General features: G+C 37.5%; 1 protein-coding gene across 4 annotated transcripts in view; it reads left to right on the top strand.

Annotated features, from left to right (window-relative positions):
- llgl2 (LLGL scribble cell polarity complex component 2) overlaps positions 1 to 21,549 on the top strand; it is a 36,155-nt gene extending 14,606 nt beyond the window's left edge. The window contains exons 4-26 of one of the 4 annotated variants that reach the window (XM_073867077.1): positions 447 to 528; positions 793 to 908; positions 1,510 to 1,668; positions 2,149 to 2,311; positions 3,725 to 3,857; positions 3,942 to 3,996; positions 4,739 to 4,893; positions 7,710 to 7,921; positions 8,370 to 8,437; positions 9,010 to 9,163; positions 9,284 to 9,388; positions 12,473 to 12,765; positions 12,880 to 13,027; positions 13,173 to 13,323; positions 13,449 to 13,570; positions 14,736 to 14,897; positions 14,978 to 15,239; positions 15,574 to 15,733; positions 17,013 to 17,041; positions 17,722 to 17,769; positions 18,168 to 18,210; positions 18,313 to 18,374; positions 20,613 to 21,549. In XM_073867077.1, coding sequence (XP_073723178.1) covers positions 447 to 528; positions 793 to 908; positions 1,510 to 1,668; positions 2,149 to 2,311; positions 3,725 to 3,857; positions 3,942 to 3,996; positions 4,739 to 4,893; positions 7,710 to 7,921; positions 8,370 to 8,437; positions 9,010 to 9,163; positions 9,284 to 9,388; positions 12,473 to 12,765; positions 12,880 to 13,027; positions 13,173 to 13,323; positions 13,449 to 13,570; positions 14,736 to 14,897; positions 14,978 to 15,239; positions 15,574 to 15,733; positions 17,013 to 17,041; positions 17,722 to 17,769; positions 18,168 to 18,210; positions 18,313 to 18,374; positions 20,613 to 20,629 — 2,899 coding nt within the window. In that variant the 3' untranslated portion in view covers positions 20,630 to 21,549. Of the gene's footprint in view, positions 1 to 446; positions 529 to 792; positions 909 to 1,509; positions 1,669 to 2,148; positions 2,312 to 3,724; positions 3,858 to 3,941; positions 3,997 to 4,738; positions 4,894 to 7,709; positions 7,922 to 8,369; positions 8,438 to 9,009; positions 9,164 to 9,283; positions 9,389 to 12,472; positions 12,766 to 12,879; positions 13,028 to 13,172; positions 13,324 to 13,448; positions 13,571 to 14,735; positions 14,898 to 14,977; positions 15,240 to 15,573; positions 15,734 to 17,012; positions 17,042 to 17,721; positions 17,770 to 18,167; positions 18,211 to 18,312; positions 18,375 to 20,557 lie in introns of all 4 variants that reach the window. The other 3 variants (XM_073867078.1, XM_073867079.1, XM_073867080.1) reach the window with 3 other exon arrangements.
- Positions 21,550 to 22,697: the final 1,148 nt, after the last annotated feature.

The following is a 22,697-nucleotide window of genomic DNA, read 5'->3' as shown; positions in this document are numbered from 1 at the left end:
ACCAACCAGAAAAGCAAAGTTTGTGTTGTTTGATTTGTGTTTGTGCTTTAGCCTTGAGCTTAATTCCACATTCCATTCCCCTGTCTCTGAATCCTCAGGCGAAGTGAGCAAATCATGATATTATGATATGAAGCACTAAGATTTCCTGTCCCAGATCATATGGTAGATACACACCCATATGTGGGCACTCCAGAATATGAAACGGTTTATATAAGTATGTTTAGCTATGGTTTTTCCCATACTATTGAATAATAGCTTGTTAATCATTTAGAGGAGGGGGAATAGAAATGAATAATTGGGTATGTGGCATACATTGTGTGCTTAGTTGGTAACCATATTTATTGTATTATTTACACAGCAGATTGAATGAAACGACATGTAAAATATATTTACGGTACAGCTACTGTACTGTGTGAAAGGCTGGCGTTTCCTTATCTAGTGTTTAGGTATGGAGCTCCAGGTGTGGAGTTTATGGGACTTCATGATGAGAATGCAGCAGTTACACAGGTCCACTTTCTGCCAAACCAGGTACACTTGTGAACTTTCATCCTGCCGCCTTTAAGCTTACATGGATTTTGGCATGACATTTTGTTTTCTTTCCTGATCTTTGAAATGATAATTTAATGATTTAGTGGTTTTGGGTGAGGTTGACATGAATAAATTGATTTCATTTATAAAAATATGTCACCCTTTGAGCCTGGATTTAACAAACGGGGTCACACATTATGTTTTTTATCTTCAATCATTTGTTGCTGTTTTACTCAAAGATTGGTCTGTTTTTTTTTTGGGTAGGTCGAATTGGTCACTTTGCTGGATGATAACAGTCTGCACATGTGGACACTTCGGGCCCATAACAGCGTGTCTGAGTTGCTTGAGATTGGACGTTTCACCCTCTCCGGTCCACCTGGGTGAGTCAGAAACAGACCTGCATTTGATGGTTTAATCCTTAAGATTTATTTTGAAAGTACTGAAATGCTTATAGACACACACACACACACCCGTCAGAAGAGCTCTGACTCACATTCATCGAGACATGACTGATACTCAGCGCTGCTCTGACTCCTATCTCATGTGCACATTAGATGTCAGCAAACCCGGATGATTCAAATTTATGCTCTCTGCAATATACGTCATATCCTATAAGTACAAAATAAACAAGAAAAAGTTTAGTAACACTTGATTTGATGTGATGTTAAACTTCAACTTGTATAGTGCAGTCAAGGCTGTTTGTGAGTCACAGTTGGGGTCCTAACCAGTTGAGACCAGCAACATTTTGTTATTTATTTCTGTCATGGACATCCTTGCCCACAGTTAAATCTTAATATTGTGAATCCAAAAATCCACTCACACTCCTAGCAGTTGTCAAATTAACCAAATTGTGCACCATTTCACTTTTAGCGAGTTGCATATTTTTAATAATTGTGCAATTCTTTCATGTATTTAAATACATTTTTATACCTTGTTTTTGATACACTACATGTATTATACACTTAAATTCATCTCCTTCAGTGCCGCCCCCAGCGTGACACGGGTGACGGCAGTCCTGGCACATTCATCGGGTGAACTGCTACTGCTGGGCACAGAGGGAGGCCATGTGTTTGTGGTGGAGGTACCGGGCTTCAGAGAGCTGGAGGAGAACAACGTTAGTGTAGAAGATATACAGAGCAGGTGAGAGATCACTTTGGTTCAACTTATGACTTCACTAAAAACCAGTAAAAGTTTACCCTTTACCATCAGGGCCTCTCCATCACTCTGTGTTTTTAAAACAAACTTTTTACACGCTTGCTTTCGAGTGATGCTACATACGGAACTTTTAATGTGTTTTTATATACATATTTATATTTTATTTTATATTTTATCTCTTTCCCTTTTTAATTTTTGATCTCTGTTGCTATTTAAGGTAACATTTTATTGTAAAGCACTTTGGATCAACAATGGTTGTGTTAGTGGTGTTCTTGCAAGCTCATCTTTGATCTGTAAACCTGTAGCTCTCGGTTCTATGTTCTCATTTCATTTTGCTTTTGTACACAGATGACTGTCATTTTTCAAATAGTTTTTATTCAATGGCATTATGCAATTTCACATGCCTGAAATGGCCGAAACAGTTACTTTTTGTGATAGCTGACCTATTCTTCGCTACTTTCCAAGAGTTCCGGAGGAATACGTTGGCCGCAGGAATTTGGAGTGTGTGGAGACTCTGCAGGAGAACCCGCTCAACCCACGCCAGGTTCTGATTGGCTACAGCCGAGGTCTCATGGTTCTGTGGGATCTGGATCGCAGACGTCCCATCCAACACTTTCTGGGCACACAGGTAACATAGCGGTCTGGTTCTCCGGCTTTAAGACTTTTAGGCTGCATCCGAAACTCAAGGCAGCTGACTTGTTTCACTGTCAGCTCCGGAAACGCATTCGGACAGGCTACATAGGAAGCATAATGCAATTCTGTTTGAAATATAAACAGAGCGTTTTTGTGATAACTAATCCCATATTTGAAACTGCAATACTAATTTCTCGCAAAAAAATGCAGTCAAAAGGTGTAAACAGGGAAAAATAGACTTATTTACAATAAATTTGTGATCTAGCCACTTTCTTGGCCGCCATTTTGACGATGAGATATCTCAGGAGTCAGAAAATAAACATTGGATTCGGACGTACCTTCCTGCCTTGGAATGCTGCCTCCAAAGTCAGCATTTTAGAGATTTCGGACGCAGCCCTAATAACAGGGTTCCCACGGGTCCTTAAAATCCTTAAAAGTTTGTGAATCTGGGAAAAAAAATTTAAAGCCTTGTGAAGTTTTTGAAAATATATATACATAAATACAGGTCATTGAAAGTGCTTGAATCTATTTTATGCAAGAAGTTTTCTGGAAAAAAATCCATATTATTCCCTGTGTAGTGTAAGATAATATCATAAAAGTTCTAGACTTTTTTTGCTAAACTGCTTTAAATGCTTAAATCTTCTATCTTCTTATATCTTCGTATGCGAATGTTGATTAATACCAACATGCTTTTTTGCATAGTTGTGTTTGACACATGAAAACGTCTTGGTATGTAATTCTTGTTCCCTGAGAAGGGAACGAGGCGCTGCGTCTCCCTTGCCATACTTCCTGCGTCCCTGTAATGCCGTTTTTGGCAAAATTTCAGATAGCAATATAATTCATGGCTCCCGAGTCACCGTGTCTTTGTTGTTAAGCCTCACCGTTGGATGAATTTGATATACACATTCAGACGCACTTACCCCTGGAGGCGTCCCCAAAGTGTCACCGCAGTGACGCAGCGCGAGTTCCCTCGAAAGGGAACTGTAACAATGTATCTTTAAAGGTAAAACAATGTAACCTTGCTCTCACTTGAAATGTGTCCCTACATTTTATTCTTGAATTTGAGGGTATTAGACCTGGAAAGTCCTTGAAAGGTCCTTGAAAGGTCCTTGAATTTGAAGTTAACTAAGGTGTTGGAACGCTGTAGTAAGCATATTCGTGCCTCAAGAAGACACTGTGTGTTTTAAATACTTCAAAATTGTGGCTTGCTGAGAAGAAATTAGTTGCCCTGAAGAGCGATAAACTGAAAAAAATTACATAAAACCTAGACTATATGTAGGGACCAGAATATGGAGTTTAACACCCTGGCAACCAAGCATAGCACCCTAAAGTTGGCACAGGCAAGCACACATACAAAGTTTCTTCTGAAAATCTCATATTTTGGTTTCTCTTACTGTCTCTCCTGCAGCAACTGGAGAGTGTTTGGTGGATGGAGGATGGTGGGAACATCCTCAGTTCCCATAGCGACGGAAGCTACTGTAACTGGACGGTAACCGGCGAGGATCCGCAAACTGAGCCTGAGAAACAAGAGATACCATATGGTGAGATATGAACATTGTGAAAACAGCATTTACAAATGAAAGTTTTCTTTTATCACTTTCTTAAATGACATTTTCTTCACACAGGCACCTTTCCCTGCAAGGCCATTTCTAAAGTTATACAGCTGCCAACGAAACAAGGGTGAGTCTTATTGTTTTATGAGGCTGTGTGTTTTCGTGATGTCTCTGATGCTAAGACAGGTGTGTTTGCTTGGGGTGTCATTAACCCAGAGTGCTTCTCTATGACTCACACTGTATGGTTAATATTTAAACTTTCCACAAATAATAAAAAATATTTTCCACTCAACCTTGAAATCTTCAGACTTTTCGCCACTACCTCAAGCACATTTTATCAGTTTCATTTCTTTTTAATTTCCTGTTTTTCTCCTTGGCTTTTTATTCACTCACACGCATGTGATTTGAAATGCACCAGTTAAAAAATTGCCGAAAACCCAAGGGGAATTTATTTGTCATTTTGTAGATTTGTTTTTATCCAGAATGACATGCAGTATATAAAGTTCTTCAGAAACAATGTGTGTGAGTTCTTTCCTCAAGGGCACAGTAACTTTCCAGATCACACATTTCCCCTTTTCGGGTTTTTACCTACAACCTTTGCTGTTCTTCACCATATACTTCAATCAAACACAATACCACCAATAAATATTTAATATTTAATTTTAGAAACAAAAAAGATAAATAAATGGTTTTCATGTTTTATTGTTAGGGTTGTTGGTAGATCTTTAAACCAACACTGTGAACCTACCACATCTGTTAACTTGGCACAGTGATTGGGTGGTGCTGATAATCTCAAAATGGCCAAATGTTGGCCTGGCCAAAACATAATCTGCATGTCAAACCTGTTTCTTTTGTCCTCTCTTCCACAGTCCCCCGTTTCTCATCTTCAGTGGAGGAATGCCAAGGGCCAGTTATGGGGACAGACACTGCATCTCCATCATCCACAGCAAAACACACGAAGCTTTGGACTTCACGTCACGCATTATTGACTTCTTTGCTATTCGGGAAGGAGAGAACCACAGAGGTAAAGAGCGAACTGTCTGTTATCTGTCTATACATCTGTCTGTCTCTTTGTCCATCTTTCTGTCTATACATCTGTCTGTTTGTCCATCTATCTGTTTATACATATGTCGGTCGGTCTGTCCATCGGTCTACCTGTCTGTCTATCTGTCGGTCGGTCGGTCTGTCTATCTGACTCTGTCTATCTATGTGTCTGCTGTCTGTCTGTCTGTCTATACATCTGTCTCTCTGTCTGTCTGTCTATTGGTCTACCTGTCTGTCTATCTGTCGGTCGGTCTGTCTATCTGACTCTGTCTGTCTCTGTCTACGTGTCTGCTGTCTATCTGACTGTCTGTCGGTCTGTCTATCTGTCTGTCAGTCTGTCTATCACTCTATCTATACATCTCTCTGTCTGTCTGTCTGTCGATCTCTCTGTCTGCCTATTGGTCTACACATTTGTCTCTCTGTCTGTCTTTCTCTCTATCTATCTGTCTGTCTATCTATCTATCTATCTATGTGTCAGTCGGTCTGTCTATGTGTATGCTGTCTATCTGACTGTCTGTCGGTCTGTCTGTCTATTGGTCTGTCTGTCTATCTGTCTGACTTTGTCTATCTGACTGTCTGTCGGTCTATTTGTCTTTCTGTCCTCCTGTCTGTCTATCAGTCTATCTATACATGTGTCGGTTGGTCTGTCTATCTGACTCTGTATGTCTGTCGGTCTATCTATACATTTGTCTGTATGTCTGTCTGTCTATCTGTCTGTCTGTCTGTCTATCTATCTATCTATCTATGTGTCAGTCGGTCTGTCTGTCTATCAGTCTATCTATACATATGTCGGTCTGTCTGTTTATCTGACTCTGTTTGTCTGTCGGTCTATCTCTATACGTCTGTCTGTCTGTCTGTCTGTCTATCTGTCTATCTATGTGTCAGCCGGTCTGTCTGTTTATCAGTCTATCTATACATCTGTCTTCTCTGTCTATCTGTCTGTCGGTCTGTCGTCTCTGTCTATCGGTCTTTCTGTCTGTCTATCAGTCTATCTATACATTTGTCGGTTGGTCTGTCTATCTGACTCTGTATGTCTGTCGGTCTATCTATACATTTGTCTGTCTATCTATCTATCTGTCTGTCTGTCTGTCTGTCTGTCTGTCTATCTATGTGTCAGTCGGTCTGTCTGTTTATCAGTCTATCTATACATGTGTCGGTCGGTCTGTCTATCTGACTCTGTATGTCTGTCGGTCTATCTCTATACGTCTGTCTGTCTGTCTGTCTGTCTATCTGTCTATCTATGTGTCAGTCGGTCTGTCTGTTTATCAGTCTATCTATACATCTGTCTTCTCTGTCTATCTGTCTGTCGGTCTGTCGTCTCTGTCTATCGGTCTGTCTGTCTATCTGACTCTCTATTAGGGTTGCAAAGGGGTGGAAATTTCTGCTTAATTTTTATGGGAACTTAATAATTCCATATTCCATATAAAATTTACATGAACTATATCACATTCAAACCAACATTTTGTTACGTCATAAGCAGGCATGCATCAAGCCTGAATTTATTTGAGAAAAAATGTGCAGGCTTGAAGAGCCTAAGAGACTTTTTTCAAAAACATTTTTAATGTGTCCAAATTTTGGGTGGTACAGTAATTCTGGATGATAACAGCAAACTGGCTAGCAGAATGTAAAAGAAATTATCAAGAAACGATCAGTGCATGTTATGAAAGAATGAATTGAAGTACATGCTGGGGGTGTGGCCTCAATGGCCCTTCAGTAAGCAGCGTGCATGTGAGGAATATGCAGGGTAGAAATTCAACTGAAATTGCATTTAAATCTTGTGGTTTTAAACAAAATTATGCTACAAGATTTTATGTTTTCAACTACATTTAAAGGGGACATTCACAAGACTTTTTAAAATGTCAAATAAATCTGTGGGGTCCAAAGAGTACATATGTGAAGTTTTAGCTCAAAATATCACATAGATAATTTATTATAGCATGCTAAAATTGCCACTAGTTTGAGCAAAAATGTGCTGTTTTTGGGTGTGTCCTTTTTATTTATGCAAATGAGTTCATCTCTGCACTAAATGGCAGCGCAATGGCTGGGTTAAGGGGCGTTATTATCCCCTTCTGACATCACAAGCTGCATGCTTGCAGAGAATTGTTTACCAAAGCTTAGTTATTGGGTTGATATTTTCCACATTTTCTAGGTTGATAGAAGCACTGGGGACCCAATTATAGCACTTAAACATGGAAGTCAAATTGTCCCCTTTAAGTCCCCTGTTATATGCAACTCTGAATAAATTTAAGTTTATTCACGTTAATTCCCATAATATTCCCGTTAATACCATGGAAATTTTCCAGACTTAAAATTTCCCTGAAATTTTGCAACCCTACTCTCTATCTATCTGTGGACCATCCTATCAATCATTGTTCAAGTCATGCAAATTCAGTGGTCAGAAGGGGTGGAAACCATGCAGGGGAAAAATCTATGATTTCATCTCTGTAAAACTTTGTGTATGTGTATGTATGTGTGCTTTTATATGTATTGGTTTATTTTAAATCCAGATGTAATTAGCTGTAAGTTGAAGAACCTGTTTGTGCAATGATCAGTTGACTAGTAAGTAGTTAGTCTGTTTATCTTAAGAGGCCAAATTGACATTTGCACTACAGATGCAATGTGGTCACATGAGTTTTTTGACTACCTACAAATGTAGATTGAGTGTTGGACAGATTACAACCCTGCATTTAGATCATAGACTGAATTCTTGGTGGACACACATACTGATAAAATGCCTTTTTCGAAGACTCTGTCAGTGGTATATAAGCATCTCTTGTATATGTGTTTGTGTTGCAGGTGACCCTAAAGCTCTCGTGGTTTTGGTAGAGGAGGAACTGGTGGTGGTTGATCTGCAAACTGAAGGTTGGCCCGTCATCCGTACACCCTACCTGGTGCCATTACACTGTTCAGCAATCACATGTTCTCACCACGTCTCCGCCATCCCGCTCAAACTGTGGGAGAGAGTGCAGGCGGCCGGCGACCAGCAAAGCACGCACTACTCCAAGAAGGTACGCAACCATACGTACACAAATACAGAAACATCAGGCTGGGACCCCTTAAGTTCAGATTTGTGTGATTTGCGTTAATACATGTTGTTTTAGGCATGTGTATGTGTGTGGCCGTTGAAAACATTTTCATGGTTGTTTTCTTCAAAGCCACATGTGACAAGTAATGTTTTAGACTGTACTTGATTGACAGATGGGTTAAGGCATGTTGGCATTTACACACAAAATGCCCTGCTTTTTCAACTACAGTGTCGTAATAGTGTCTGATTTTCTGTATTTGTGCATAGTTTTACAGTCCTTACAGAGTTTAATGTTAACTAATGGTAACTTCAAAGTTTACCCACAAGTGTGTGAAGTGTTGTCACTGTGGTTTCTGTTTGACAGTAACATGAAAGACTTCAAACTTTGGCTTGCATTCGTTCAGTGCTTGTCTTCCTCTGTCTTTTTATAGCCTTGGCCTATAAATGGAGGGCAGAATCTTGCCCCAGACCCTCCACAGAGGGACCTGCTACTGACAGGGTGAGTGCACCAGTGTCATCTAATGCTGACAAATAACATTACCCACTAATAACACAAGTTTTATTAAATCTCTGTTCATTATAAAAAATTCTTAAAAACATGGCCAAAAGTAACTTTGATCATTTTTATTGTCAGCGACACATACAACTTGTTTCTTTATAAGCTTGTGGTAAAACAACAAAATTTACCCCAAAGTGCTGTACAACTCTCACAAAACTTTATTAAAACCACAAAAAAAAGAAATTAACCAACAACTAAAACATTAGTGTCAAAAATAACATTGAGACATTTTTGGAGAATTGCGAAACTGGAATCTTGAACAATGGGTCATTTTGTGGGTCATTGAGTTAACTCGTCAATATCAGGGAAAGAGTTAATTGTGGACACTGATTAAATTATGAACTATTGGGTTTTCCACATCAAATGGAGATCACGTGCAGATGGATTTGTAGTGCTCTGGGTCTTTTTTGTATGCCTTAGAAATCCAGATTTCCAAAAGTATACAATGAATGAAAAGCTAACATTAAAAATGTATCTTACTATTCACTTTGAAATGTTCTTTCTCATTAAAGACATGAGGACGGCACAGTGCGTTTCTGGGACGCCTCAGGGGTATGTCTTTACCCCATGTACAAACTAAGCACGGCTGGAGTTTTTCATACGGACGCCGATCCGAATGATAACATGAATCAGGGCAGTGAGGGAGAGTGGCCTCCGTTCCGCAAGGTTCGTCTCATCTGGGGCTTTTATGGGAGCAGTTAAATTAATAATTTTGGGGTGAACTGTTCCTTTAACATCATTCATTTTGATTATTGTTTAAGGTGTTTTTTAATTTATAATTTTCAGGTGGGCTGCTTTGACCCCTATAGCGATGACCCTCGGCTTGGCATTCAGAAGATCCACCTTTGTAAATACAGTGGCTACCTTACAGTAGCTGGAACCGCAGGACAGGTAAGATATCATTCATACCTTATTTTGTCATAAGGTTAAATTCTTTGAAATGCAGATGTATACATTGTTGGAAAGCTGAATAAATAAGCTTCCCATTGATGGGACAATATTTGGCTGAGATGCATATTACTAATGATAAAAAGATTTTTGATTTATTTACAGGGCATTTACAAAATATTTTTTATTTTATATATTATTAATAAAAAGAAATTAATAAAAATTATTTTGGCCCATACAATGCATTTATTGCTACAAATGATTCTCACGAATATTTCCTATAGAATTATTTACATTTTTTTAGATTATCTTTATCAAAAATGATCATTACCGCAACATGATATTACATTAAAAATATGCATTTACAAACTCATGTTTCCGTAATGAGCACTAAAAAGTTGTCTAGGTACTATGACAAACAAAATTTTAACTTTTTTCTGGAGAGAAAAAATAAGAACTGCTTACCTGGTAGCCATCTTGAGTGTCACAGTCAATTATGTCCCTTCCAACAAATTTTTTTTTTTTTTTTTTGAAGAAAGGGCTTAAACAATGATTGAAAATTGTTGCGGAGGATGAGAAAATTGTGTAAATGTTTATAGTATAACATGCACTGAAGCTTTTTAATTTTTAGATTTTTTAATTATAAATATTTCCATGTCAAAGAACCCAAATCCAGTCATGGACACATTGCGGTAAGGACAATTTCCCCCTTAAATGTGGAAAAAACAACAAAATTGGTTTGTATGATGTCATTTGAAATCATGTGCAAAATACTACATGAAGAGATGTTTATAACTGTACGCTCCTTGTTTTGATAGCCCTTACTTTTTTATTAAAATGTTTCATGACAACTCATAAGTCTAATTTCGCGAGAATCACCCACCTGTGCGACCAGGGTCATATAGTCAATGGTAACAATCGCGAACACAGTTCATACTTCATTAAAATATTCTCTATAAAGTTAACAAGAAGTTTCAATAAATACTACTCTTATTCAGTTTTGATGTAATTTAGGGCAGTGTTTTGTGCATGTGAGAAAATGGCCATTGACTTATTTGAAGCATTTGCTTATTTTGGCTTGAAAGGTGATCTCTTGTACCCAGTTGTCACAGAAACTAGAACGAAAAATCTGATCTATAGACCTTTTAGTGGCTGCTAGAGTGTTTGACTAAAGCCCTCATTCATGAATTTATCTGCTTATTAACAGTCCACTACACATCATGTCCTCATCGGCCATTAGGAAATTGGTTGATCTCTGTATAGAGTTGCTTTTTTGGGTCAGTAACTTTCCCTTTGTCCTTTCACTGAACTACTGAGATGTTTCAGTACAGTGATGCACATGTGAAATACAGTGAACTGCATGGCCTTGATTTGTTTATGCTCATTTAAATCTTTGCATTTAATGTATTTCATCTTAGTTTTAGCTAAGATTTATGTTGTACAGTCTGACAAAGAACAATTTAAGTTGCGCAATGTGCCTTATCTCTCTTACCCGAGATCTCCATAGTATCATATCACATAAACTGACAAGCGCCAACAATCATAAAAGGCAAAAATCGCTGGGATATAAACCTGGCATTACAGGTTCAGTGTAAAAACAAATGCATTTGCAGAGCTATTGCTGTTTCACCCATTCATTTCTATAAAGAGAATCAAGACCGGGTTCCCACGGTCAAAGAGAAACTGAAAATATCAAGGATTTTTAAAAGTGTTGGTTCCTGATCTGTTCCGGTAAAGTCATGGAAACATCATAAACAAGTCTTACATTAAGATTTATGGATTTGGCCGACTCTTTTATCACTTACAGCGCATTCTAAAAATGTTTTTTGATAATTATTTGTTCCCTTGATCAAACCCATGACCATAGCATTGCTAATGCTAACACCAACAAGAACACTAACACTAGTTTCTATGATGTGCATTAGGGTGGTCCTTATCATGGGTCATTTATTATTATTATTTTTTAAATGTTCAACTCTCTCCCCCTAAATGTGTTAGGATATCAATAAAAACACACTGTGCAAAATTTCCAATTGTTCCTACAATATCTAGAGATTGTTCAAAGCCTTTGAATATTTCCGAAATCACATATTTTTGCAAAAACTGAACCATCACAACACACACAAAGCTTTCTTCTTGGAGGGTAACTTTGTTCCAGTTATTTCAGTCTCTTCTGATCCGAGTAACCATGTAGCTGACTTGCTTTGTGTTGCTCAGCCATTGTCTTAAAACAGGAGTTTTAATTGCATAGAGCATGGTCAAATAAGTCCATTGCTGTATTAAACAATTATACATGCTAGCACAAAGTCTGACATAATACGCAAATGTGTTAAACTTCAAAGGTCTTGAGCAATCTCTAAATATTAATTAATATTGAAAAAAAATGGTTTTATTTAATTTATTCAAACACATTGCTGGGGTGAGAGCATGAACTTCTAAAATTTAAAAATAAAAATGAGGACCACCCTAATGTGCATGGGTAATCTGCAAAAAATGATTTTCAAGAAAAAGTATTTTTGTCTTGTTTTCAGTAAAAATATAAAAAAAAATCTTAAATTAAGATGCTTTTTCTTGATAAGCAAAACGACCCAAGAAAATAAGTTTTTAGACCAAAAATATGAAATTTAATTGATTTTGTGCATAAAACAAGCAAAAAAAGCTGCCAATGGGGTAAGCAAAAAATCTTTTCTTTTTTCTTAAACACTAAATTCAAGAAAAATTTGCTTACCCCATTGGCAGATTTTTTGCTTGTTTAATGCACAAATTCACACAAACTTGATGCTTTCTGTCCAAAAACTAAACTTATTTTCTTGGGTCGTTTTGCTAATCAAGAAAAAGCATCCTAACTTAAGACTTTTTAGTATTTTTGTCTTGTTTTCAGTAAAACTATCTAAGAATTTTTTTTCTTGAATCATTTTTTGCAGTGTACATTTTTGAATGGCTGTAAATTATTGGATTGTCTGAAAGTTACTCATAAGTGTTTTTAATTTCTGGAAATCAGGAATGACTGGAAAAGTCAAGATGTGTCCAACCTTATTGGTCAGAAGATGTGAATGAATTGTAATATTTATCTGTCTGTCTTCTCAGATTCTGATTCTGGAGCTGAACGACGAGGCCGCCGAGCAGATGGTTGAAGCGACTGTGGTGGACCTGCTGCAGGGTCAGGAGGGTTTCCGGTGGAAGGGTCAGGCACGTCTAGACGTGCGGGAGGAGCCGGTGTTGTTTCCTCCAGGCTTCCAGCCTTTCGCCTTGGTGCAGTGCCAGCCGCCCGCGGTGGTCACGGCAATCGCTCTCCACTCGGAGTGGAAACTGGTGGCGTTCGGTACTAGCCATGGCTTTGGTCTCTATGACTACCAACAGAGGAGCAACGTTATGGTCAAGTAAGGGAATTACATTTGAAACAACATTTTGCTTTTATGGGTTGTGCAGACAACAATCTGTAATGTCTTGTAGTTGTAACAAAAAATATTTCGTTGTCGGGTGTCTGTTTTCAGATGCACCCTGAACCCCAGCGATCAGATGGCCTTGGAGGGTCCGTTGTCTCGCGTCAAGTCCATCAAAAAATCCCTGCGCCAGTCCTTCCGCAGAATACGGCGCAGCCGGGTCTCAATGCGCAAACATCACACCACCAACGCGGCCAAGGTGTGCATCTTCTTATACTTTTTTCCAGTGCTTAAGTAGTTTATCAGATTTAAGTATATCCTTTGTAGATCTGATTAGCATTACATGCTTTAATTTTGTTGACACCGCAATGGCTTGATTTTGAATGTTGTCAATGTTTCTGTAGCTTCAGGAGATCAATGCAAAGCTGGAGGCCGAAGCGCTGCAGGAAATGGAGCTGGCTCCCGTACAAAGAAAGATCGAAGCCCGTTCGTCGGACGACTCCTTCACGGGTCTTGTCAGGACGCTGTACTTCGCAGACACGTTCGTCAGCGATAGTGAGTGTTTATAGTCGAGCATGTTAGAAATTAGGTTTATCGTAAGGATTACTTTAATCCTTTTTTAATACAATTTTCAGTTTGTAGCTAGCTGAAGACCATTTTCTTAATTTGCTCTTTCGCAGGTTCTAACAGTACGCCCTCGCTGTGGGCAGGGACCAATGGTGGAGCCGTCTTTGCGTACGTTCTCCGTATTCCCTCGGTTGAACGGAGGATGGAGGATCATGTTGTGGCTCATGCAGCTAAAAATAATAATACAAATTATATATATATGACATGGGCTGATGATCAGGGTAGATTATATCCTGGCATTCAAAGGGGGTCAGTGTTTCTCAAACTTTGGGCCCTGAGATTAATGACATTTTATAAAATACATTAATTTATGATAAATTCTGTGTATTTAAACCTCAGAAAAATAAGGCTACTAACAAACAACACTACATTGCATAATTGATTTTTTTTTAATAAAATTTTTTAGTTTTATGTCATAAATTTTACTTGGGGGTCCAGGAAAGGATACATCGTACACAAGGGGGGCTGCACGCTAAAAAAGATTGATAACCACTGGTCTAGGGTTTCACAACTTATAGCGATAATTCACCCAAAAATGAAAATAATGTCATTAATGACTGACCCTCATGTCGTTCAAAACTCCTAAGACCTCCGTTCATCTTCAGAATACAGTTTAAGATGTTTTATATGTAGTCCAAGAGCTTTCTGACCCTTCATTGAAAATCTAGTAACGGTATACTGTCCTTGTCCAGAAAGGTAATAAAAACATCATCAAAGTAGTCCATGTGACATCAGTGGGTCAGTTAGAATGTGTTGAAGCATTGAAAAAACATTTTGGTCCAAAAATAACAGAAATTACAACTTTATTCAGCATTGTCTTCTCTTCCGCGTTTATTGTGAAGCACATGCGCGAGACTAAAGTCACATGACTGCAGTGACGCGGCTGACGTGTTATCCTCAGACATGTTTGCAAAGTTTTTTTTAAACCTACAGCATGCGTCTCCCTCAGACTGTAAATGAGGCGCACCAGATAACACGTCAGCCGCGTCATGGACTACTTTGATGATGATTTTATTACCTTTCTGGACATGGACAGTATACCATTACTAGATTTTCAATGAAGGGTCAGCAAGCTCTCGGACTAAATATAAAATATCTTAAACTGTGTTTCCGAAGATGAACGGAGGTCTTATGAGTTTGGAACTACATTTTTGGGTGAACTATCCCTTTAATACTTCGGAACGAGTAAAAAGCGAAACTATTGGCAGATGTTATTCTATCTAAACAAATATCAGTGTCAGGACATTGGTGCATCCTTAGTAGCAACCCATATAATTTTTTACACATCTATCAATATAACATATTTTAAATAAATGTTTTGCTTTCCCAAACCAGCTAAAGAGATCCAGCTGATGCATCGTGCTCCAGTAGTCAGTCTGGTGGTCCTGGATGGGAAGGGGACTCCTCTGCCTGAACCCCTGGAAGAGGCCCACGACTTGGCACGCCGTCCTGAAATGCACGGCTCTCATCATCTGTTGGTGATCTCAGAGGAACAGTTTAAGGTAAAGATTGACCCGACTTTTCTTTGCACTTGTTTCCCATTAGAGATTTGGTCTTACTATGTGCGTTTGTGTGTACACAGCTGTTTACTCTGCCCAAAGTGAGCAGTAAGTCAAAGCTGAAGCTCACAGCTGTAGACGGTTCCCGGGTGCGACGTGTGGGCGTGGCCTGGTTCGGTAGCCGGACCGATGAACATTTGGAGAGCAGCTTGGTGGTTCTGACAAATCAAGGCGAGCTGCACGTCCTCTCTCTGCCCTCCATCAAAATGCTGGTGCACTACCCCTGCATACGAAGGGAAGATGTCAGTGGAATTGCCTCGTGTGTCTTCACCAAATATGGCCAAGGTAGGAGATTTTTGATGTTTTATCTTAAAGGAGCATTTCACCCGTAGAAACATTCATTTTTATTTAAAGTGCGTCATATTTGTAGTCGAAGTGTAACATACATTTCAAATTTGGTGCCTATTTGACCGAGAAAAGGGGTGTTTGTAGTCTCACCCCCTCAACAAAGATATTGGACTTCCTGCTTTCAATGATGCAAAATGATGATTTTTACATCATTGAAAGAAGGAAGTGCAACACTGAAATCTGTATCTCCTGTCTCAGCAGCAACTGCGGAACTGCAAAAAGGATGTACTTTCAAAAATGTTTAACCATGAAAATGTTGTATTTTGTTCAGGTTTCTACCTGATGTCCCCATCAGAGTTTGAAAGGTTTTCTCTCTCCACCCGTTGGGTGGTGGAACCACGCTGTTTGGTTGAGGCTCCTCTTCAGACGAGATCCAAGAACCCATCTAGTCCTGTTCATAGAGACCAACCAGACAGAGCCACAGATCACAGGTTTGTGTAGCTGAAAGTTCACCCAAAAATAAAAATTCTGTCATCATTTACTCGCCCTCATGTTGTACTAAACTTTCTATTAAACACAATGAAGATATTTTGATAGTTGATGGCACACATTGATTTCCATCACTTGTGTCGCTACCATCATGGCTACCAAATTATGACAGAATTTAAATTTTTGGGTTAGCTATTCTTTGGTTTTTGTAGGACTATATTTGAAAAGTTTGGTTCCAAAACGCAATAAATCCATTTTGACTAATTTGGGTAAAAAATATGTTTCTATACCAAGAAAGTGACAAGATGAAAACCACTATTTTCTGTTACAAACTTTCACATAGCATCTTTAGGTTATAAAAACATTAAAAATTGAAATCCATTATTTGATTTCTAAAGATTTATTAATAAAAACAAATTCAGCAAAATGCAATAAATCCATGACAAGTTTTTTTTCAAAATGCTATAAATCTATTGATTCAATATATAAATGTGCATTGATCTTTGCCATGTTATATTCATTCAGTTGACTAGTGGTATACACTGATTAAATAAATAAACATTAATTGCATTAATCAAAACACTTACTTTGTCATATTAAGAACACTATATTGCTGCTGTCATCCTTGGGACGCCGACACTGAACTTTTTTGACAGCGATCAGCTGTAAAATGTTTTGGTCCTGCTCGATTTTCGTTGACTTAACGTAAAATAATGCAAAGTTTTTCATAAGATTCCCTTGGGTCAGTGTGTTAGCATGACAGAAGCTTGATGCAGTCGTGTGAGAATAAGCAACAGACTGTATTTTTTCGTCGCCCGAGTGCCTCTCACGTAAATTATTAGATTTTGATGGCTTACGTTTCTTCCCCGCCACAGAAAAACACCACAGGTTTATCAATGCCATCAAAAGTATTTTTTTGTTTTTGTTTGTTTGTTGATCACGAAGAACAAAGTAGATGAGGAAAACTAGGATTTTGTGTGTATTCAATGCGCCGCCATTGTTGTTGCGTGGAATGGTGCGCTGTGATTTGTTGAGCGGATTTATTGCATTCTGCAGAGATATGGATCTGGGATAAAAGGGAGAAAAGATGACAAAATAACATGGTGGATATTGGATTTTGCATAAAATGAAGACTTTACTTTTTAATACTGACCAGATACAATACTGATTTTAGTGGTAATGGCGTTTATCGCATTTTGGAACCAAACTCTTCATTTAGACTTTATAACAAACTGTGTTTCCAGATGTAAAGGATTGAGATTTTGTTTGTTGTCTTTGCAGGAACTTCAGAACCGACAGTGAAGGATATGGTGAGACTCGATGTGCTTTTTCCAAGCGTCTGTGTGATGTGTGCAAGCTAAACAACGAATACTAAAATATGCATGTTCTCAGTGAATGCAGTTTCTTTGAATGCCTCACCATGTCATTCATTAGAAACAAGCTCAGTGTACACACAAAAACACAATCTGTAATTGATGCAACAGTGCCATAATTCAACTTTTGTGCGTGCGACCTGTTGGGTAACAAGAGTCATGTTGTGAGGTGTGGTTACATCAAAGATGGCTCAAGTCAACTTGGTAGATAATAATGAATGGTTTTGGATATGTACTGTATTTCTGTACTGCTTTTCAAAAGCTTTAAAGGGAGCATTTAAATTCTATCATCATTTACTTACCCTCAATTTGTTTCAAACGTGTATACATTTATTTGTTCAGCTGAACACAAATGATGATATTTAAAAAAAAAATCTGATCTGGGGCACCTTTCAGTTCCATAGTTTTATTTATTTTTCATATTATGGAATTCAATGGTGTCTTTGGAAGGACCTGTCATGTGCTCTTAAAGGATGCTTTATAGTATATGGTATTAAATAATAGGTATATTTGCGTGTATTTTTTCACCGTTGCGTCAATTCCAGATTGTGTTTTAAAGTTCACTTTAAAGCATTTGCATGTTTCACTCGACTGATCAATGTGCTTGTGTGTTCCAGAGAACTCTGCTACACAAGTAATGGAGCATGCTTTGCTCAACGATGAGAGTGAGTACACAAGCAGTTAGTGAAACCAAACCGGATATTCAGAAATAATTCAGGAGTTTAATGAAAGTCATTGAATCCAGCGGCTCAGAGCAGATTTTCAGTTTGTTACTGTGTCACGTGCTTGCTGTGTTTAAGATGTGCATAATATGGCTTAAAGTAACAATCTTAATGTGCCGTTTGTGTTAAAAAAAGATGGCCTGTGCAGTCGTGTGTGCATGATAATAACTCTTTCATTTGCCTGCACGATAATATTGTCATATGTTGCTATTTTTCGAGTATAGTCAATTAAGCGAAGGCTGTATTGTAGTTTTCGTATAGCTTGTTAGCAATAAGATATGTTTTTGGTTTGAAGTCATTTAGTGGTTTGACAGAGTGTTCGAATGATGTTTCTAATTCAGGTGTGCTACAGGAGATCCAGAAGTCTCTAGAAGGAGATCAGACGTGAGTGGTTTGATTTTAATTTGGATCACATCGTGTTAATTATTAATTAATATTAACAAATTGTCCAGTTTTATTAATCTGGTGTTTTTTGTTTTTTTAAAGGACCTTCCTAGAGAACAATATGAGGACTAAGCCAAAAGCGGGCAACATGTTGAGCAATGGAGGCAAGTCATTATGTAGTGTAGTGTAAAGTAACTTTTAAAATAAGTATCTTGGTATGTATTCTGAGGAATACAGTATTGTAATGCATTACAGTATTTTAAAGTTATGTATAATTAGCATTAGCATACAATACAATACCTTGCATTACTACATAATCACATTTTTAAAGGGATAGTTCACCCAAAAACGAAAACGCCATAATTATTTACGCATCCTCATGTCTTTCTTTATTTGTTCCAACCCAAATTGCTAATTCTGTCATCATTTGCTCACTTTCATGTTGTTGCAAACCTGTATGAATTTCGTTGTTTTGATGAACACAGGGGAGGATGTTTTGGGAAATGTTTGTAACCAAACAATCAACGTATTCTTTTTTCCTACTGTGGAAGTGAATGGGGACCACAAACGGTTTGGTTACAAACATTTCTAGAGGTATCTTCTTTTGTGTTTATCAGAAAAAAAACATTTATATAGGTTTGTGGCAACATGGGGGTGAGTAAATGATGACAGAATTTTTGGGTGAACTATCCCTTTATATGTCATAAAATATATGGTGTCATATATTTTCAGTGTCCTGAAGACATGTACTCCTCTACTTTATTGTTGTGGATATTGCTACTGTTCCAGTTACACATTATATAAAAGTAAACATTGTAAAACTGCCTAAATAGTAGTTCAGACACTGAGTATGTGCACTGAAAGAGATGTACAGGTCAAGATTTTCATGAAATAATTGATTATATTTTAGTTATTTAGGTTTTGTTTCCAAACCCTTTTGTGTGCCACCCAAACACTTAAAATATACGACAAGAGTCGAGTATAATTATTTGTTTTATACTTTTTTGGGGGGTCCTTTTGAAGCTTAAAGAAGAGGTGACCCATATTTTTTAATCACAGTTTGGTTCTGAAAGACATTGGTGAACTATCCCTTTAACTCATTCCCCGCCAGCCATTTTTTTTACGTTTCCAGCATTTTTTGTGATTTTCACAAAATGCCTTGCAGGAAATGTTCTTCTAAAAATGTATAAACAAATATATCAAATGAAAAAACAGACCCTCTGCTTTCAAACAAACAATAAACATACAAAACGGGAAAGTTTTATCTTATCTATTTTTTTTCACTGCTTATAAACTCTTAAATATGGGTATTTTTCTTTAAAAATATTTTTTTTTTGCAAAAAGTTGAAATAATTGCATATTTGTAAAGAAATTGTATTTGAGATCAGATTATCAAAACATACACAGAGTTTAAAATTAGTAATTAACGTTTTGGCTTCAGTTTTTTCATAAATTGGTAAGTCTAGTGGATAATCGTGGTATTGCAGATTAACATAAAAATCCATCAGGAACACGTTTTTTATGCAAATGTTTTCTCTTAATTGATAAGATAACTCCCCTAGAGTTAAACATTTAATTTTTGCCGTTTTGGAATCCATTCGGCTGATCTCCGGGTTTGGCGGTACCACTTTTGGCATAGCTTGGCATAATTAATTGAATCTGATAGGACCATTGGCATTGCGCTGAAAAATGGCCGGGGAGTTTCGATATTTTTCCCATTTGAAACTTGACCCTTCTGTAGTTACATTGTGTACTAAAACTGTCGGAAGATTAAAAGTTGTGATTTTCTTGCCTGATATGGCTAGGAGCATAATAATCAAGGACTTTACGGCCGTATCATAGCTGCAGCAGGCGCAATGATATTGCACAGCGCCCAAAAATAGTCCCCTTGGTTACTTTCAATAGCAGTGCACTATTTTCCGGCACTGTGTGGTAGCATTGCGCCTGCTGCAGCCGTGTTGCGGCAGCAAAGTCCTTGATTATTACGCCAGAATGAGAGTATAGTTCCTAGACATATCTGCCTGGAAAATCACAACTTTTAATTTTCTTGGTGCACGATGTAACTACGGAGGAGTCGAGTTTTGAATGGGAAAAATGTCGAAACTCTTCGGTCATTTTTGGACGCAATGCTAATGGTCTAATCGGATTCGATGGATTGTGCTGAGCATTGCTGGAGGTGGTGCCGCCAGACCGGGAGATCCGCTGGGTGGATTTCAAAACGGTACAGATCAAATGTTTCACTCTAGGGGAGCTGGAAAATTAGCATATTTTCAAAAAAAGTGGAGTGTCCCTTTAACTATAACATAATCTGGTGCCTAAAAGCAACCTCTGTCTTATCTTTTCACAGACTGAGCCTTTTAATCCCAGTGCCTGAACAATTCTGGATTCGTTCTGCATTCCAGATTTGCTTACGAACTGAACACTACTGCTAGCACCACTACTGAACCATGAGAAAGCCTTGCCCTGGACAGAGGAACCTTTCACTCAGAGCTTCCACACCCAGGGGGACAAACTAGAGTGAAGGACCATCACCACCACCAGCAGTGCCTGTCAAGACCGATCACTGTATCTCCACTCATTACATTACATGCTGACTGGCCACCAGCTTCCACTTTGCACGCTTCAGCGCATCAGGCAAAAGCTGCAGCATTTGGACAAGACTGGCAGTTTAGGATTTTTTTACTTTTTAACTTAATTTTAAATGCATGATTTTACTTTTTTACCAGATCGAGGACCAGCGAGTCTGCAAATATAATATGTGCAAAAAATGCCAGTGGCTGATGTTGACGATTAGGTTGGGATGAGAAGGCACTTGCATAGTAGATATACGAGGATAAAGTTGCTTGCGCGTATGAAACATCCCACAAAAAGTAGTGTTGCCTTTTCACCCGTCCACACCAATGAGAATGAGAGAGTGGTTAGATAAATGTTGATATAGGTACTTATTTTTTGACACTACTGTGTAGTAAACATGCTGTAGTTTCTGGGGTGTACAGTTTTCTGAGGGGCTAGGATTTGAATTTCTTTTTTAAAATGTTATGGCAATTACGAATTATGTAATTTAGGAATGTAATTTTAAAATATTGTAGTCAAATGTTTTAATATATGTGTATATGAAAATCTTATCTCGTTTTAACTGTGGGTTCATTTTTGGAGGGCTGTATTTTCTGATTCAAGGAAATATTTTGGTACTGTCTCCTGAAATGCTTTTTAGCGTTTTCTTTGGGGGGTTCTAGAATATATTTTTGTAGAGAATTGATTATGTATGAGAACACTAATAATTATTATGCTTTGTAACTTCACACTACAGTCTTCTCAGTAAATTTTTCACGTACATGGTCTGTCTCTCTTGATTTCTTTCATTTCTGAAGGGTAACATGTTACATTAAGGTTGTCTGGTAAAGAAAAGACAAAAAAGAAATGGGAAAATAGCAATGTAATAAGCGGGATAATGTATAGGGAGCAGGTTGTTATGCCAGAAATAAGCCCTGTAGCTTATATATAATATATATATAATTATTATATAACATATTTTAAAATATACAAATATATATATATATGCTGAAATATATTTTAATATGTTTACAAAAAAAGTGTTTTTCACCAATATATTTTTTGGCAAATTTATGTATATTTTAAAAAACTATTTTAAAAGCATTTATTTTCACGTTGCTTTCGAAGAAAAACTTTGTATGTTACAAACCCAACATGTTTGAAAAGAATACAATTAAATATATTTTCAACTGCAATATACATATAATTTTATACATACTTTTATACTTTGGCCAGGAAAATATATTTTTTGCTATATGGCTTGTAAAATTAAAAATGCATTTGTTGTCCCTGAAATACATTTTTAAAATAATATATAATGGTTAAAACTATTTTTTTTTTCAAATTTAAAAAAAAAATTTAAGCTTTACTTTCTACAAAGTGTATTTACAATATATTTAAAACATATTTTGGCCAGATAATTTTTTTTTCATTTTGGTACCGGCTGCCTGTACATTATCATATATTAATTTGAGATATTTTATTAATTTTTATACCACGGGTCTGTTGAATGCTGCATTCTGATTGGCTGAGAAGTGTTCTATGGGTGTTGATTATTTTTCTGTAAACCGCACACCTAACTTTTCAAATGTCTTAAAAATAGGCACCAGAGCAATGTTTGTAGTAACCGTGGTATAAGCGGAATAATTGACTCCGGTCCTTTGAATTATTTGAAAATAATGCACACCTGCGGTGTAACGGCACTCCGCTTCGCGTCGTGCCGCATTACCACCTTGGTGTGCATTATTTTCTTATAATTCAATGGCCCGTCGTCAATTATTCCTTACTTAATGAATGCAAAACCTCAAGATTTCAAGATGTTCAAATAATGTCACGAACACACTATTTGGTTTAATAATTTGTAAATATAATGTCATATGTTTTTAAAATACATATCCAGGTTGTTTTTTTGAGCGGTTGTTATTTGGGATTAG

The sequence above is a fragment of the Misgurnus anguillicaudatus genome, chromosome 4 (assembly GCF_027580225.2).
Source record: "Misgurnus anguillicaudatus chromosome 4, ASM2758022v2, whole genome shotgun sequence".
Classification (NCBI taxonomy): domain Eukaryota; kingdom Metazoa; phylum Chordata; class Actinopteri; order Cypriniformes; family Cobitidae; genus Misgurnus; species Misgurnus anguillicaudatus.
The sequence above is the reverse complement of the archived record's forward strand: the minus strand, read 5'-3'. Positions and strand labels throughout refer to the sequence as shown.